General features: G+C 44.0%; 1 protein-coding gene across 1 annotated transcript in view; it reads left to right on the forward strand.

Annotated features, from left to right (window-relative positions):
- LOC145356322 (atrial natriuretic peptide receptor 2-like) overlaps positions 1-17,769 on the forward strand; it is a 139,248-nt gene that overhangs the window by 110,685 nt on the left and 10,794 nt on the right. The window contains exons 20-21 of the mRNA XM_080208977.1: positions 3,544-3,642; positions 7,892-7,983. Of these exons, the coding sequence (XP_080065103.1) occupies positions 3,544-3,642; positions 7,892-7,983 (191 nt within the window). The remainder of the gene's footprint in view (positions 1-3,543; positions 3,643-7,891; positions 7,984-17,769) is intronic.

The following is a 17,769-nucleotide window of genomic DNA, read 5'->3' on the forward strand; positions in this document are numbered from 1 at the left end:
TCCCTTAGTGGCCACTAAATCTTGTGAGAAGGGATATGAGCGTGAACCTGATTTCTGTGTAACTTAATAAATATATTTTATACAATAAGTATATTTTAATAAATGCCTCGACGCCATAACATCCACCCGCACCTTATTCTCCCACCCAGTCGGCGTGGCATCATGCCAGTGTAAATTACTACTGATTTTCAGGAAGTATAGCCCCGGGTGGTGAGGTACATGGCAGGGCAATGCCCTGGTAATCTCAACCTGGCAGTGCCAGGGATGGGCCTTCTGGGGAACCCCATTGTGGGGATTCCCCTTATGCGTAGTGGTGGGTGATGCGGGGTGGGGAAGAAAGGTGAATCCCAATGCCTGCAAGCTGGGGGGGGTGGGGGGGGTGCAGTGGGGGCGGTGGTTGGAGGTAGTGGGACAATGTAGGCGTTGTGATGGGGAAGCTATCCTGAATCTGGTATTGGGAGGGGGCAGGGGGTCCCGATTCCCTCAGGGGAAGAGCAGGTACCTTTCATTTAAGGCTAAGATTGGGGCGTCCTTTAAAAATGGCACCTCGATCCCAGGATGCCTGGTCTTTAGGCCCCATCCCTCCGGCTGATGCCGTGAATCTCACTTCCCATTTTAAAATGCAGAGTGTTATTCAGAACGATGAGAAAAGCCAGCCACGCAGGCTGCGAGCTTCACACCAGTTTCTCACCTGAGACAACACTTTGTGCATTTCTGGGAAAATTCTGTCCATAACATCTAGGAAATGGAAAAAGAACCAGCCAGCATCCCTCTCCTGTGAAGATTCACTCATATAAAATGAGCATTTGAGTGAAGTGCCAGAGGACTGCCAGCACCTATAAAACTCTACTCCAAAATGAATCAGTGCCTTTAGGAATGAAAACAAACCCAATTTTTTAAAAAAATATCTGCTGCTGTGAATAAAACGCTTTAATTTCAGCAGAGAATAGATATCCAGCTGAAGGATTCTTCGTTGTGAAGATAGTTGCAGAGTTAGGGTTGCTTACTTCAGTGAGTAAAAAGCTGGGAATGAATCTGATGGAGGCTTAAAAAGCAATGGGGCATTGGACAGATTTTATGACAAGGATAGGGATTATACGGATAAGCAAAGTTTTAGATTCAATGCCAGGACATAATCATCTTCTGGAATCGACTGATGGAACATGTGGTGAATAAACATTTTCTGCAGCCTTTTAAAAGAGAACTTCTCAAGTTTCTGAAAGTAGGAAACATTTTGGTTATAAATGGGAAATTGTTAATTAACTGGGGTTAGGAGTTATGGGCCACTAGCTTCAAGCTTTGTTTAATCATATAATGGAAGAGATCACAACATTCATTTTACATTGATTAAAAAAAAAGTTTTCTTTTAATTTTATTTAGTAGTCACAAGTAGGCTTACATTAACACTGCAACGAAGTTACTGTGAAATTCCCCCAGTCGCCACACTCCGGCGCTTGTTCGGGTATACTGAGGGAGGATTTAGCATGGCCAGTGCACCTCACCAGCATGCTTTTTGGACTGCGGATGGAAACCGGAGCACCTGGAGTAAACCCACGCAGAAACGGGGAGAACCTGCAGACTCTACACAGACAGTGATCCAAGCTGGGAATGGAACCCAACTCCCTGGCGCTGTGAGGCAACAGTGCTAACCACTGAGCCACCATGCTGCCCAGCTGTTGTTTGGACAAAGAACAAAGAAAATTACAGCACAGGAACAGGCCCTTCGGCCCTCCAAGCCTGACTTAACTAAAACCCCCTACACTTCCAGGGACCATATCCCTCTATTCCCATCTCATTCATGTACTTGTCAAGATGCCCCTTAAAAGTCACTACCATATCCACTTCCACTACCTCCACCGGCAATGAGTTCCAGGCACCCACCATTCTGTGTAAAAAATCTGCCTCATACATCTCTTTTAAAACTTGCCCCTCGCACCATAAACCTGTACCCCCTTCCACCCTGGGAAAAATCTTCTGCCTATCCATTCCGTCCATGCCTCTCACAATCTTGTAGACTTCTATCAGGTCTTCCCTCAACCTCCGTTGCTCCAGTGAGAACAAACAAAGTTTCTCCAACCTCTCCTCTTAGCTAATGCCCTCCATACCAGTCAACATCCTGGTAAATCTTTTCTGTACCCTCTCTAAAGCCTCCACATCCTTTTGGTAGTGTGGCGACCAAAATTGAACACTATATTCCAAGTGAGGCCTCGCGAAGGTTCTATAAAGTTGCAACATGACTTGCCAATTTTTAAACTCAATACCACGGCCGATGAAGGCAAGCATGCTGTATGCCTTCTTGACTACCTTCTCCACCTGCATTGTCATTTTCAGTGACCTGTGTACCTCTACCCAGATCTGCCTATCAGTACTCCTAAAGGTTCTGCTATTTACATATATTTCCTATCTGTATTAGACCTTCCAAAGTGCAAGCTCAGTTTTTATCTCCCCTGAACCTAATTTGATTTTTGGGCTTGATAGATGATGTCTATAGTTGTACCATGTCCAAGTGAAGTGTGCTTAATAGGCTTGATAGTCTTTTCATACACTTATTTTCAGCCAATTATATGGAATAATAATAGTGAGAATTTCCTCCGGGTGCTCCTGTTTCCTCCCACAATCCAAAGATGTGTGGGTTAGCTTGATTGGTCATGCTAAATTGCCCTTAGTGTCCCAAGGTGTATAGATTAGGGGGATTAGCAGGGTAAATATGTTGGCAACAAGGATAGGGGTTGGGTGGGATTGTTGTCGGTGCAGGCTAGATGGGCTGAGTGGCTTCCTTCTGTACATTAGGGATTCTATGATTCTTAATCAGGCATTTTCCACAATAATCCATAATGCAACCACTCGCATTGACATGAGTGAGTGCAGCAATTTCTCATTGCCAGTCGCTGTCCTTTCAAAGTCTTTCTCCTGCTGGCTGAATGCCAACTGTTCTTTCAGTCCTGTCAGCTCTGCTTTATATGTTGCCTAATCTTCCAATGCCCTACTTCTATCACTTGAAATACCTCTGTGCTTCAGGTCTTGCTTCACTCGTGGTTTAGACTGGACTAAATGATGCAAACAACTCTAAATGCCAACAAGGGCCAACAGTGCTGGTGCGATGTGGACGGGCAGACAGAGTGGCCAAGGCAAAATAATGGATTATGACACCAAGCACAGTTTACTGTTACCCTCAGAAGCAGGCATCTGCTGGACTGAGTCTCAATGCCTTCAGAGAGACATATGCTGCACTGGATGGGGAGGAGGTTGCAATTCTACATTTAAACGCAGTGTTGTGGCATAATTGTGGGACAAATCTTCAGTTTCACTTGGGGATTGGATCCATGTTTGCATTGAAGTGTAGAATTGGACAAACCGTGAGCAGGAAAATGTGCATAACGGAATGGGAAGAAAGCTTTTCAAACGATGCATAGTTCATCACTGTTCCAAATGAATTGCTAGTAAAGACTTAAATGTTGAGCATTTCTGAAAAAAATTGCTGATGTGTAATGCATGACTAAGAAATAACCAGGAAACCATTTTTCTTTTTCTACTGAATCTCAGGGCCAGTGTGTGCGGGGGTCGTTGGGTTAAAAATGCCTCGTTATTGTCTATTTGGAGACACAGTTAATACAGCCTCCCGCATGGAATCGACTGGAGAGGGTAAGTAGCTGTCTTACGAAAGAAGGTATAAAATTAAGTTCAGCAGTGGAGTCCGGACACTTTAGGAACTTTCAAGCGGTTATTGGATAGGCACACGGAGCACACCAGAATGATAGGGAGTGGGATAGCTTGATCTTGGTTTCAGACAAAGCTCGGCACAACATCGAGGGCCGAAGGGCCTGTACTGTGCTGTAAGTCCCCAGGACCGGATGGAATGCATCCGAGGGTTCTGAAAGAAATGGCGGAGGTGATAATGGATGCCTTGGTGGTTATTTTCCAGACGTCGCTGGATTCCGGGGAAGTGCCGGAAGATTGGAAAACAGCTAATGTTACGCCGTTGTTTAAGAAGGGTGCCAGGCAAAAGGCGGGGAATTATAGGCTGGTTAGTTTAACGTCTGTGGTAGGTAAAATGTTAGAATCCGTCATTAAGGAGGAAATTGCGAGGCATCTTGAAGGGAATTGCTTGATAGGGCAGACGCAACACGGTTTCATTAAAGGGAAGTCATGTCTGACAAATTTACTGGAGTTCTATGAGGATGTGTCTAGGGCAGTGGATAGAGGAGAGCCGGTGGATGTGGTCTTTCTGGATTTTCAGAAGGCGTTTGACAAGGTACCTCACAAGAGGTTATTGCAGAAGGTCAGGGGACATGGAGTTGGGGGTAGGGTGTTAGCATGGATATAGGATTGGTTGTCAAATAGGAGACAGAGAGTGGGGGTCAATGGGTGCTATTCGGATTGGCGGTTGGTGACTAGTGGGGTGCCCCAGGGGTCGGTGCTGGGGCCTCAGCTATTTACCATTTATATAGATGATCTGGAGGAGGGAACCGAGTGTAGGGTGTCGAAATTTGCTGATGACACCAAGATTGGGGGAAAGGCAAATTGTGCGGAGGGTGTGGAGAGTCTGCAGAAGGATCTAGATAGGCTGGGCGAATGGGCCAGGAACTGGCAAATGGAATTTAATGTTGGCAAGTGTGAGGTGGTCCACTTTGGTACGAAGAATGGTAGGAAGGACTATTACTTACGTGGCGAAAAACTGCAGCAGGCGACGGTGCAGAGGGCCCTCGGGGTCCTTGTGCATGAGTCACAAAAACCCAGCTTGCAGGTGCAGCAGGTGGTCAGGAAGGCAAATGGGATGCTGGCCTTCATAGCGAGGGGGATTGAATATAAAAGTAGGGAGGTCTTGCTGCAGCTGTATAGGGCATTGGTGAGGCCGCAGCTGGAGTACTGTGTGCAGTTTTGGGTGCCGCACCTGCGCAAGGATATTTTGGCCTTGGAGGGAGTGCAGAGGAGGTTTACTAGGCTGATACCGGAGTTGAGGGGGTTGAGCTATGAGGAGAGGCTGAATAAACTGGGCTTGTACTCGTTAGAGTTTAGAAGAATGAGGGGAGATCTCATTGAGACGTATAAGATGATGAATGGGATGGATAGGATAGAGGTGGAGAGACTCTTCCCGCTCAAAAAAGACAGTAGGACTAGGGGGCACAGCCTCAAGATAAAGGGGGGCGGTTTAGAACGGAGTTGAGGAGGAACTTCTTCACTCAAAGGGTGGTGAATCTCTGGAATTCTCTGCCCGTTGAAGTGGTGGAGGCTGCCTCGCTAAATATTTTTAAGAAGCTGGTCGATGGGTTCTTGATAAGAGAGGGGATTAAGGGTTATGGGGAGAGGGCAGGAAAGTGGAACTGAGCCACGACAGATCAGCCATGATCTTATTGAATGGCGGGGCAGGCTCGAAGGGCTAGATGGCCTACTCCTGCTCCTATTTCTTATGTTCTTATGTACTGTTCTTTGTTCTATGTTCAACTGAGACCTACTTACATAGGCTGAAACTCACGATTGTTTATATTGAATGAATGAAAGGTAAAAATACATTATAATGAAATATTACTTGTGGCATCTAAATACTATTATAATGAGGGCTTCACTGCATCCAATCTATTTTTGTCAGCCGGATGGTAATAGGACTTTGATATCTTTCCATTCTGAGAAAAACCTGATTCCAGCAGAGATTAAATACAGCTGATTTTTAACTGAGTTGGTTTATTCCTGCAGGAAGAAAAACATACTAGGCAACTTGATTGATGTTTTTAAGATATTAACGGGAAGTGTAAGAGTACATGGAGAGCAGCTATTTCTTTGTGGTCAGGGAATCTCAACTCAGCAACATAAAAATTAGAGCCAGACCTTTCAAAAGCAAAGGTGTTTTTACACATGACAGCTGGGTGGAAGTTTGGATCTCTCCTCGACAGCATAGCAGTCGATGCTGGGTCAACTGTTACTTTTAAATCTGAGGTTAATAGATTTATGTTAACAAATGTCACCAAGAGATATGCGATAAAGGCAATGGAGTCAATAGTGTTAGCAGTAGTGTTAGATCACGAATGGGCTGAAGGGCTAAATGGCCAATTCTTACACTTATTATGTACTTATACACCTTTGCCAGTCCCTCCATGCTGGCAATCATACAGCCGTTTTAACCTTCTCTGGCCTCACTCATTTCTCATACTCCACAATATCTCACAACTTGCCTAATGTGCATTGCTTTTTGCTTTATCTGGATTGCATGGCATCCAGTCAGCTCTCCCCTCTGTTCTGTGGCTGTCGTCCTTGAACCCTTCCACCTTATTACATCAGTCCACCTCTGAAAGCCTCCTTTCTTTGTATATGGTCCTAACTTTGCCCCTGAAAAGCCTACCTGTAGTTTCCAAGTCATGTCCCCTTGGCCTAGAATCTACAACCAGTAGAAACAATTTCTCACTATCCAGTCTTTCAGTTCCTTTTAACATCATGCAGGCTTCAATCACCCATAAATCACCTATTATGTTTTCCTTCCTGAAGGAGTAAATCAATGTTGGTAAAAATCAGCTGTATTTGATCTCTCTCCATTCAGTTGCTGTCAAGTTTCAGGGTTTCATGGCCATTTTCCTGCACGAGGATTTCCAAATGAGCCACACTGAAGTCCAGAGAATATAAGGAGCATTTAGCAGGTTATGCAGCATTGATGGAGGTGCTTCTACTTTGAATGCCATGTTTTCAATTAAAATGGTTTGCTTCGATCTGGAATTCTCAATACACAGTGGCACAGTGGTTAGCACTGCAGCCAAATGGCCCCAGGGACCTGGTTTCAATTCTCACCTTGGGTCACTGTCTATGTGGAGCTTGCATGTTCTCCCCTTGTCTGCATGGGTTTCCTCCAGTTTGCTCCCACAGTGCGAAATACGTGCTGGTTAGGTGCATTCGTCAGGTGAGTGGAGAGTTCTGGTCTCAAACAGGGGCAAAGCCCGAAAGCTTGAGGGTTTACTATCAAAAAAACTGGTTGGACTTTAACCTGGCATTGTGTGACTTCTTACTGTGTTCACCCCAGTCCAACGCCGGCATCTCCACATCATTTCCACTTAGCAGACGGTCAGATTGTCAATTTGGCCAGCATTCAGGCAGGAAACGAGTAGAAAAAAAAGATAATGAGGCCCGGACATTACTTTTGGCAGGGTCTCTCCATGTCATTAGGATTCCTTGGTTTCACCGCCGCCCTATTCCTCCCACAACGCAGACACAATGTGTCTCTCTCCATTTCCCTATATATACAGGGGCCTTTTCGTCTACTTTGAGGAGCATTGCTGCAGGCACACAGCAGAAAGGATCTATCTCTTGTGAATTTACATCCTATCGAGTAGGATACATCCTAAGGAGTATTGTCACTGTTACATATGCCTTGCAGCAAGTAGCTGAAAATCAATCACAAATTTATGAACCATTTTCTTTGTAATAAGAGTCCAGTAAAACTTCTAAAGAAAAGCAAATATTTTATATTTAAATGTGTTAGCACTTATATCTGTAACATTCTTTGGACTAATTTGCAAGCTACTAACAGATATCAGGACTGCCAGAACCAGAATTTGACTTTGAGTTCTATACCCTTGATATTCAATCTTCAACTTTATGTAGCTGCAAGAGCAACTGGAGGCCAAGTAACAATCCAAGCAGAGTTAAAACCTTGAGCTAAGCAGTTCCTGAAATTAAAACCATATAAAGAATTTGGCAGTAAAATGTAATACCCAAGAGTCAATTTAAAGACAATTCAGTCTAAATATAACACAGAAACAGAGTTGTTACGGTGCAGAAGGAGGCTATTTGGCCCATCATGTCTGCACCGGCTCTCCAAATGAGCATCATGGCATAGCGCATTCCACCATCTTGTCTATGTATCCCTGTCTTCATGCTGCTGCTGACGCTTTACCTCTTTATTTGTCAGCATTGAAGATCCATGTATCCTTAACGACCAAGACTGTCTTGGATGAGTTCGGAAATTTTGAACTGGAACTCCGTGGGGATGTTGAAATGAAGGTATATTTTTATGTTTCACTTTGTTCAACACAACACAACCACAATCATGTGCAAACTTACAGAACAGAAGGAGGCCATTCAGCTCATTGCTCTTTGAAAGACAGTCATGCCTAGTCACACATTCATAGCCTTTTAAGTTCCTCATCCTCAGGTCCATCTGTCCTGTCAAGCCCCCTGAGAATTCTATACGTCTCAATAAGGTCATCTCTCATTCTTTTAACGTCTAATGAATACAGGCCCAGCCTACTTAACCTTTCCTCCTTAAACCCCTCCACACCCAGGATCACCCTAGTGAGCCTTTTCTGGACTGCCTCCAATGCTAGTACATTTTTCCTTAGATAAGGGGACTAAAACTGTTCACAGTATTCCAGCTGTGGTTTAACTTGTGCCCTGTATAGTTTTAGCAGAACTTCCCTATTTTTATACTCCATTTTCCTTTAAATAAAGGCCAACATTCCACTTGCCTTCACAATTACCTGTTAAACTTGAACGCTAACTTTTTGTGGTTTATGTACAAGGGCTCCCAAATCCCTTTGAGCTGCAGCATTCTGTGGACTTTCTCTATTTAAATGATATTCAGCTCCTTTATTCATCCTACAAAAGTGCATAACTTCACATTTTCCTACATCATATTCCAAATGTCAAGTTTTTTTCCACTCACCTAACTTGTCCATATCCCTCTGTACACTCATGTCATCCTCACCACTTGCGTTCCCATCTATTTTTTGTGTCTTCCGCAAACTTTGAAATTGGACATTCACTTCCCTCACCCAAATCTTTAATGTATCTTGTAAATAATGGTGGCCCCAGCACCAATCCCTGTGACACTCCACCAGATAAATGTTGTCATCCTGAAAAATACCCCTCTTATCCCAACACTGTCTTCTATCAGTTAGCCAGTTCTCTATCCATGCAAATATATTACCCCCAACACCGTCTTAGTAGCCTTTTGTGCAGTAACTTATCAAACGCTTTTGGAAATCCTAGTATATTACCTTTACTGGTTCCAGTTTATCTGTCCTCCTTGTTACCACCTCAAAGAACTCAAATAAATTTGTCAGACAAAATTTCCACTTCATGAAGCCATGCAGACTCTGCTTGATTATATTAGGTGTTTTTAAATTCTCTGCTATCACATCCTTTATAATGGATTCACAAAGACAGAAGTTAAGCTAACTGGCCAATAGTTACTTGTCTTTTGTCTTCTCCCTTTTTTTGAATAAAGCTTACATTGGCAGTTGTCCAATCCTCTGGGACTTTTCCAGAGTTTAAGGATTATAGGGATCCTTTAATATCCGAAGATGCAACCCATTAGGTCCAAGCCCCTTATCGGCTTAAAGCCCATTAGTTTCTCGAATAATTTTTCTTTATTGATAGCTATTGTACTTATTCTATCTCCTCCCCACCCCATCTTCTGTCCCTTGTTTATTTAATATTTTTGGAATGTTATTAGTGTCTTTCACTGTGAAGAGTGATGCAAAATATTTGTTTAACTATTCTGCCATTTTCTGGTTCCCCATTATTACTTCCCCAGTTTTATTCTCTAAGGGGTCTATATTCACTTTGGCCTCTTTCTTCCTTTTTATATATTTAAATAAGCTCTTGTTGTCCATTTTTATATTACTAGCTGGTTCTGCTGGTGTTTCAATTCTCCAGTCTAGCTTCTGGAATAAGAACATAAGAAATAGGAGCAGGAGTAGGCCATCTAGCCCTTCGAGCCTGCCCCGCCATTCAATAAGATCATGGCTGATCTGTTGTGGCTCAGTTCCACTTTCCCGCCCTCTCCCCATAACCCTTAATCCCCTCTCTTATCAAGAACCCATCAACCCGCTTCTTAAAAATATTTAGCGAGGCAGCCTCCACCACTTCAACGGGCAGAGAATTCCAGAGATTCACCACCCTTTGAGTGAAGAAGTTCCTCCTCAACTCCGTTCTAAACCGCCTCCCCTTTATCTTGAGGCTGTGCCCCCTAGTCCTAGTGTCTTTTTTGAGTGGGAAGAGTCTCTCCACCTCTATCCTATCCATCCCATTCATCATCTTATACGTCTCAATGAGATCTCCCCTCATTCTTCTAAACTCTAACGAGTACAAGCCTAGTTTATTCAGCCTCTCCTCATAGCTCAATCCCCTCAACTCCGGTATCAGCCTAGTAAACCTCCTCTGCACTCCCTCCAGGGCCAAAATATCCTTGCGCAGGTGCGGCGCCCAAAACTGCACACAGTACTCCAGCTGCGGCCTCACCAATGTATCTTTTTTAGTCTGTACTCACCATCTAATTAAAGTTGCTTGTTTGCACTTGTCCTGTTCATAACTCTCACATTTTAAAGTCCTGGGGGTTCATCAAGGGAAGGTCATGTTTGACTAATTTGTTGGAATTCTTTGAGAGCATTACATTTGCAGTGGATAATGGGGAACCTGTGGATGTGGTGTATCTAGATTTCCAGAAGGTATTTGGCAAGGTGCTGCATCAAAGACTGCTACATAAGATAAAGGTGCACAGTGTTACGGGTAATGTATTAGCATGGATAGAGGATTGGTTATCTAACGAAAGCAAAGAGTGGGGCCTAAATGGGTATTTTTCTGGTTAGCGATCAGTGACTAGTGCTGTGCCTCAGGGATCAGTGTTGGGACCGCAATTGTTTACGATTTACACAGATGATTTGGAGTTGGGGACCAAGTGTAGTGTGTCAAAATTCACAGATGACACTAAGATGAGTGGCAGAGCAAAGAGTGCAGAGATGCTGAAAGTCTGCAAAGGGATATAGATAGTCTAAGTGAGTGGGCGAGACTCTGGCAGATGGAATACAATGTTGGTAAATGTGAGAAGTTATCCATTTTGGTAGGAATAACAGCAAAATGGACTATTATTTAAATGGTAAAAAATTGCAGCATGCTGCTGTACAGAGGGACCTGAGTGTCCTTGTGCAGAAATCTCAAGAAGTTGGTTTGTAGGTGCAGCAGGTAATTAAGAAGGCAAATGGAATGTTGTCCTTCATTGCTATAGGGATGGTGTTTAAAATGGCGAGGTTGTGTTGCAGCTGTATAAGGTGCTGGTGAGGCCACACCTGGAGTACTGTGTACAGTTTTGGTCTCCCTACTTGAGAAAGGATATATTGGCACTGGAGGGGGTGCGGAGGAGATTCACTATGTTGTTTCTGGAGGTGATAGTGTTGGCTTCTGAGAAGACACTGAGTAGGCTGCGGCTATACTTATTGGAATTCAGAAGAATGAGAGGAGATCTTATAGAAACATGTAAGATTATGAAGGGAATAGATAAGATAGAAGCAGGTAAGTTGTTTCCACTGGCAGTTGAAATTAGAACTAGAGGGCATAGCCTCAAAATAAGGGGAAGCAGATTTAGAACTGAGTTGAGGAGGGACTTCTTCACTCAAAGGGTTGTGAATCTGTGGAATTCCCTGCCCAGTAAAGCAGTTGAGGCGACCTCATTGAATGCTTTTAAGGCAAGGATAGATAAATTTTTGAACTGTAAAGGAATTAAGGGTTATTGTGAGCAGGTGGGTAAGTGGAGCTGAGTCCATGAAATGATCAGCCATGATCTTATTGAGTGGCGGAACAGGCTCGAGGGGCCAGATGGCCTACTCCTGCTCCTAGTTCTTACCTTCTTATGCCTTTACTCGATCTTCTTTCTGCAATGAACTGAAATCCTGCCTTCCCCTGACTTGCAGATGAATTGGTCCACGCCCACATGGTTGGCTATTTGCGCACTGACATAGTTGAGACAGTGAAGGCACGCAAATTGGATGTGAATCATGACTTCATTCCATGCTTGTTGATAACTACTGGTGTAATAACTAAGGAGTCACATTAACAATGACTGAGATTGCTGCAGGCTAAATAAGTCTTCACAACTATAGAGGCAGGAGAAAAGGGAAAATAAAGCTGGGAATCTGAAAAGGAAGGGGGAAAGAAAGGCAACAAAATAGTATCCCATCCTTCTCTTTCTAATAACAACGATTTATAATATTAATATTAATATCATTTTGAATGGCTGCGCAAAGACCATGGTTAGAGAAGCACTCTGACCGATTCGTGTCACCCCTGACAGATACGTTTATGCTGGCTGAATGAGTTAAATGGTTCAAAAGCAAACTAAATCACATACATCAAATCAAAGCCAGTGATATGCACATTCAGGGATTTGGCTAATCTCACCAAAATAGAAAAGTCACATCAATTGACATATCTGAGAAAAATAATTAACCCCACATGCAAAGCAAACTGTTTCACAGTTCCACTCAGAAGTGATACGTGTGCATATTAATGATCTGAACTGCAAAGGTCCTACTAGATTCCTTCAGCTCACGGCTGTGATAAAATGTTGGCTCGGTTCCCAGTTTCCATTTTGCCATGACAAATAAAGAGCCAACTCAAAATCAATGCAGCCAATTGGAATTCATTCCATTTATACTTTCTCAAATACGTTACACTAATGTGGAAGCGTTTGGGTTTAGGCTTTTTATATCCATTGCATTCAGATGTTTTCAAACAAGCCATCAAAGACAAAATGCCAACAGAAAAATACAGTAACGCCCCGTGAGGATTACTGCAAAATAAAAGGCAGGACACAAACATCTGACCAGTGTTCTCATGAGCCATTTGAATTGGCAGGTACAGCTACAGTTCAGTAATTTAGAGGAACAAAATGTGCTGCTTTTTTTTACCCACAATAGCAGTTCCCAAGAGGTCATCAGTGTGGGTATTCAACAACGAATGAATGCTGAATCACTTCAAATCGCATTTCAGCATTTTAGGGAAAATTCAGAAAGTGTTGGCTTCCTTGAGATTCATGTTCTGGCCCATAAGATAATTTGAGTTGAATGCTATTCGCCAATGTGCTACCATTAAATTATACTTGTCCTAAGACATATTAGTGATTAATTTATCAAGCACACATTTAAAAAAATCACTTATTTTGATTGTTGTCTTTGGTGTAGATGTAATATCTGTATGAAAATAATACTAGCCAGGATTTTACTACCCCCGAGGTAGTGGGAGGCAAGATGGTTGGGGGGAGGGAGAGGGGAATGTCTGTGCCTAGGGGTTTAAATAAAAGGAGCAGTGTCTTATCTACAGTTGGTATATTTGACAGAAGAGCTGAGCAGGCATTTATTTTCATTAAAGGTCCAATTAGGGATGATTTTAATTGTGTCATCAGTATTTTCCTCTTGGCAGGTCGATCCCTGCCACTTGGGCTTGACTGCTAGATGAATGAAGGTAGCTTCACGGCAATAGGTGGCAGGGTTTGCAGAACAAAGAATGGGCCAGGTACATGGAAGGTAGAAATCCACATCCCAAATAATTTCCCAGGAGGGGTTTTTGCCTCTGACACTGGGCCCAATTACCTTTTTAAGCTCCCTTCTGTAGACCCCAAATCTCTTGCATTCCTCAGCAATGATCACCTCTGCCAGCAATACTGCTAAGACTCCAGAGCTACCCTCTGATTAGGCAGAGTGGTCTGCTTACTGTCAAATTGGACAGAGGGACCACAGGGGGCCAAAGGAAGCTGTCAGTGTTAAAAGTGCTAAATTGACAAAATAGGTGCTCTGGACTTGCTTTTTACCCCAATGTCGGGGTCCCAACAATCTCATTGTTCCAACCTCACAGACCACATTGTTCGGTTGGAGCGGCAGGTGGATGCACTGCGGAGCATACAGGAGGCAGAGAGTGTGATAGACACTAACTACAGGGAGGTTTTCACATTATAGATTCAGTCAGGTAGATGGGTGACCACCAGGAGAGGCAGGCAGTTAGTGTAGGCGTCTCCTGTGGCTATTCCCCTTTCAAACAGGTATACTGTTTTGGATACTGTTGAGGGGGATAGCCATTCAGGGGAAGACACCAGCAGCAGCTAGGCCTGTGGCACCACGCCTGGGCAAACAGCAAGGAAACAGTAGTAACAGGGTTCTCGTTAGTTAGAGGCACAGGTAGGTGTTTCTGTGACCACAATCGAGACTCCAGCATGATGTGTTGCTTCCCTGGTGCCAGGGTCAAGGTATCTCCGAGCAGTTGTAAGACATTCTCAAGGAGGAGGGTGAACAGCCAGAGGTTGTTGTCCATATTGGTACCAACAACATAGAACATAGCAAAACTACAGCACAATACAGGCCCTTCAGCCCACAAAATTGTGCTGAACATGTCCCTATCTTAGAGATTACTAGGCTTACCTAATAATCCTCTATCTTATGAAATTCCATGTACTTACCTAAAAGTCTCTTAAAAGACCCTATTGAATCCGCCTCCACCTCCATTGCTGGCAGCCCATTCCACGCACCCACCACTCTCTGAGTGAAAAACTTACCCCTGACATCTCCTCAGTACCTACTCCCCAGCACCTTAAACCTGTGACCTCTTATGGCAATCATTTCAGCCCTGGGAAAAGGCTTCTGACTATCTAATCGATCAATACCTCTCAACATCTTACACACCTCTGTCAGGTGACCCCTCATCCTTCGTCTCTCCAAGGAAAAATGGCCAAGCTCACTCAGCCTATTCTCATAAGGCATGCTCCCCAATCCAGGCAACATATGCCATAGGTAGGAAAAGGGATGAGGTTCTGAAGAGTGAATATAGAAAGTTAGGCAGAAGTGCAGAACCTCGAAGGTAGTAATTTCTGAACTCCTACCGGTGCCACGTGCTAGTAAGAGTAGGAATAGGAAGATGAGGTAGATGAATGTGTGCCTTGAGACCTGGTGCAAGGGCCAGGGAGTTAGATTTTTGGGTCATTGGGATCTCTTCTGGGGAAGGGGTGACGTTTCAAGAGGAATGGGTTACAACTGAACTGGAGGGGGACTAAAATACTGGCGAAGAGATTTCCTAGAGCCAGTCAAAAAGATTTACAGCATGGAAACAGGCCCTTCAGCCCTACTTGTCCATGCCGCCCTTTCTTTTTTAAAACCCCTAAGCTAATCCCAATTGCCCACATTTGAACTCTATCCCTCTATACTCATTGTACCCATGTAACTATCGAAATGCTTTTTAAAAGACAAAATTGTATCCGCCTCTACTACTACCTCTGGCAGCTTGTTCCAGATACTCTCCACCCTCTGTGTGAAAAAAATGCCCCTCTGGACATTTTTATATCTCCCCCTCTCATCATAAACCAATGCCCTCTAGTTTTAGACCCCCCTACCTTTGGGAAAAGATATTGACTATCTAGCTGATCTGTACAGCTCACCATATATAGATCTCTATATAAGATAACCCCTCAGCCTCCTACGCTCCAGGAAAAAATGTCCCAGTCTATCCAGCGTCTCCTTATAACTCAATCCATCAAGTCCTAGTAGCATCCTAATAAATCCCTTCTGCACTCTTTCTAGTATAATAATATCCTTTCTATAATAGGGTGACCAGAATTGCATGCAGTATTCTAAGTGTGCCCTTACCAATGTCTTGTACAACTTCAACAAGACATTTCAATTCCTGTATTCAATGTTCTGACTGATGAAACCAAGAATGCCGAATGCCTTCTTCACCACTCTGTCCACCTGTGACTCCACTTTCAAGGAGCTATGAACATGTATTGCTGGATCTCTTTGTTTTGTAACTCTCCCCAACGCCCTACCATTAACTGAGTAAGTCTTGCCCTAGTTCAATCTACCAAAATGCATCGCCTCACATTGTCTAAATTAAAATCCATCTGCCATTTGTCAGCCTACTGGCCCAATTGATCAAGATCCCATTGCAATTGGAGATAACTTTCTTCAATGTCCACTATGCTGTCAATCTTAGTGTCATAGAACATAGAACACTACAGCACAAACAGGCCCTTTGGCCCACGAGTTGTGCCGATCACATCAACACCTATCTATAACCCCCAATCCCATAAAACCCAATATACTCATCCAGAAGTCTTTTAAAAGACCCCAGCGAGTTCGCCTCCACCACCACTGACGGCAGCCGATTCCATTCACTCACCACCCTCTGAGTGAAAAACTTACCCCTAACATCACTTCTGTACTTTCCTCCCCGCACCTTAAACCTGTGTCCTCTCGTAGCGACCATTTCAACCCGGGGAAATAGCCTCTGAGAATCCACCCTATCTATTCCTCTCAACATTTTATAAACCTCTATCAGGTCGCCTCTCAACCTACGTCTCTCCAGGGAAAAGAGACCCAGTTCCCTCAACCTAACTTCATAAGGCATGCCTCCCAGTCCAGGCAACATCCTTGTAAATCTCCTCTGTACCCTTTCAATAGCTTCTACGTCTTTCCTATAGTGAGGCGACCAGAACTGCGCACAGCACTCCAAATGAGGCCTGACCAGGGTCTTATAAAGTTGCAGCATTACCTCCCGACTCCTGAACTCAATCCCTCGATTTATGAAGGCCAGTACACCATACGCCTTCTTGACCACCTCTTCCACCTGCGAGGCCGATTTAAGAGTCCTGTGGACCCGGACCCCAAGATCCTTCTGCTCCTCAACACTACCAAGACTCCTGCCCTTGATAGTGTACTCGTTCATCCCGTTGGTTCTGCCAAAATGGACGACTACGCATTTATCCGCGTTGAAGTCCATCTGCCACTTCTCCGCCCAGTCCTGCATCCTATTTATGTCCTGCTGCAACTTTTGCCATCCTTCCAGACCATCCACAACACCACCGACCTTCGTGTCATCAGCGAACTTACTTACCCATCCTTCCACTTCCTCATCCAGGTCATCTTAGTGTCATCTGCAAACTTACTAACATGCCTCCTATATTCTCATCCAAATCATTAATGTAAATGAGAAATAACAGTGAACCCAGCACTGATCCCTGGTCACAGGCCTCCAGTTTGAAAAACAACCCTCTACAACATTCCTCTGGCTTCTGTCAAGAAATCAATTTTGTATCCATTTAGATACCTCACCCTGGATCCCGTGAGATTTAAACTTATGCAACAACCTACCATGTGGTACCTTGTCAAAGGCCTTGCTAAAGTCCATGTAGACAACATCAACTGCACTGCCCTCATCTACCTTCTTGGTTACCCCTTCAAAAAATTCAAAAAAATTTGTGAAACATGATTTTCCACTCACAAAGCCAAGGTGACTGTCCCTAATCAGTACTTGTACCTCTAAATGCCTGTAGGTCCTATCTCTCAAAATACCTTTCAACAACCTACCCACCACAGATGTTCTGCCATTTACTGTATATTTCCTATCTGGCCTGCCTCACTGGCCTGTAGTTCTCAGGCTTTTCTCTGCAGGCATCAACACTCAGCTAGGTTTAAATTAGTTTGGCAGGGGGGTGGGACCCAAAGCAGTAGGGAGATAGAAGAGAAGGTTGTGGATAGCACAGAATTTAAAAAGAGCACATTAAATAGTAAAGGCAGTGTCAGCCATCCTAGTACTTGACAGATTAGGCAATAGCAGGGCAGAGAGCAAGGGAAATCCAGATTAAACTACATTTATTTCAATGCAAGAGGTCTGACAGGCAAGGCAGATGAACTTAGGGCATGGATGGCTACAGGAGGGTACAAAAAGAAACAAAAAACAAAGAGCAACCCAGCACGGGAAACAGGCCCTTCGGCCCAACGAGCCCGCGCCACCATTTCAACAAAGCATTTTCCTACACCTACCCTGCCCCGTGTGAATGTGAATGGTACCCCTAATGTAGCCAGATTCAGGGGAGAATAGTGTAGGATCAATTTGGTACACCAATCAGCCTAAGAGCACATCTTTGGGATGTGGGACGAAACCGGAGCACCTGGAGGAAACCCACGCAACCACAGGGAGAATGCACAAACTCCCACAGACACAAGCCCAAATCCATGTATCTGCACAGCT

The sequence above is a fragment of the Carcharhinus amblyrhynchos genome, chromosome 1 (genome assembly GCF_965287045.1).
Source record: "Carcharhinus amblyrhynchos chromosome 1, sCarAmb.v2.hapA, whole genome shotgun sequence".
NCBI lineage: Eukaryota > Metazoa > Chordata > Chondrichthyes > Carcharhiniformes > Carcharhinidae > Carcharhinus > Carcharhinus amblyrhynchos.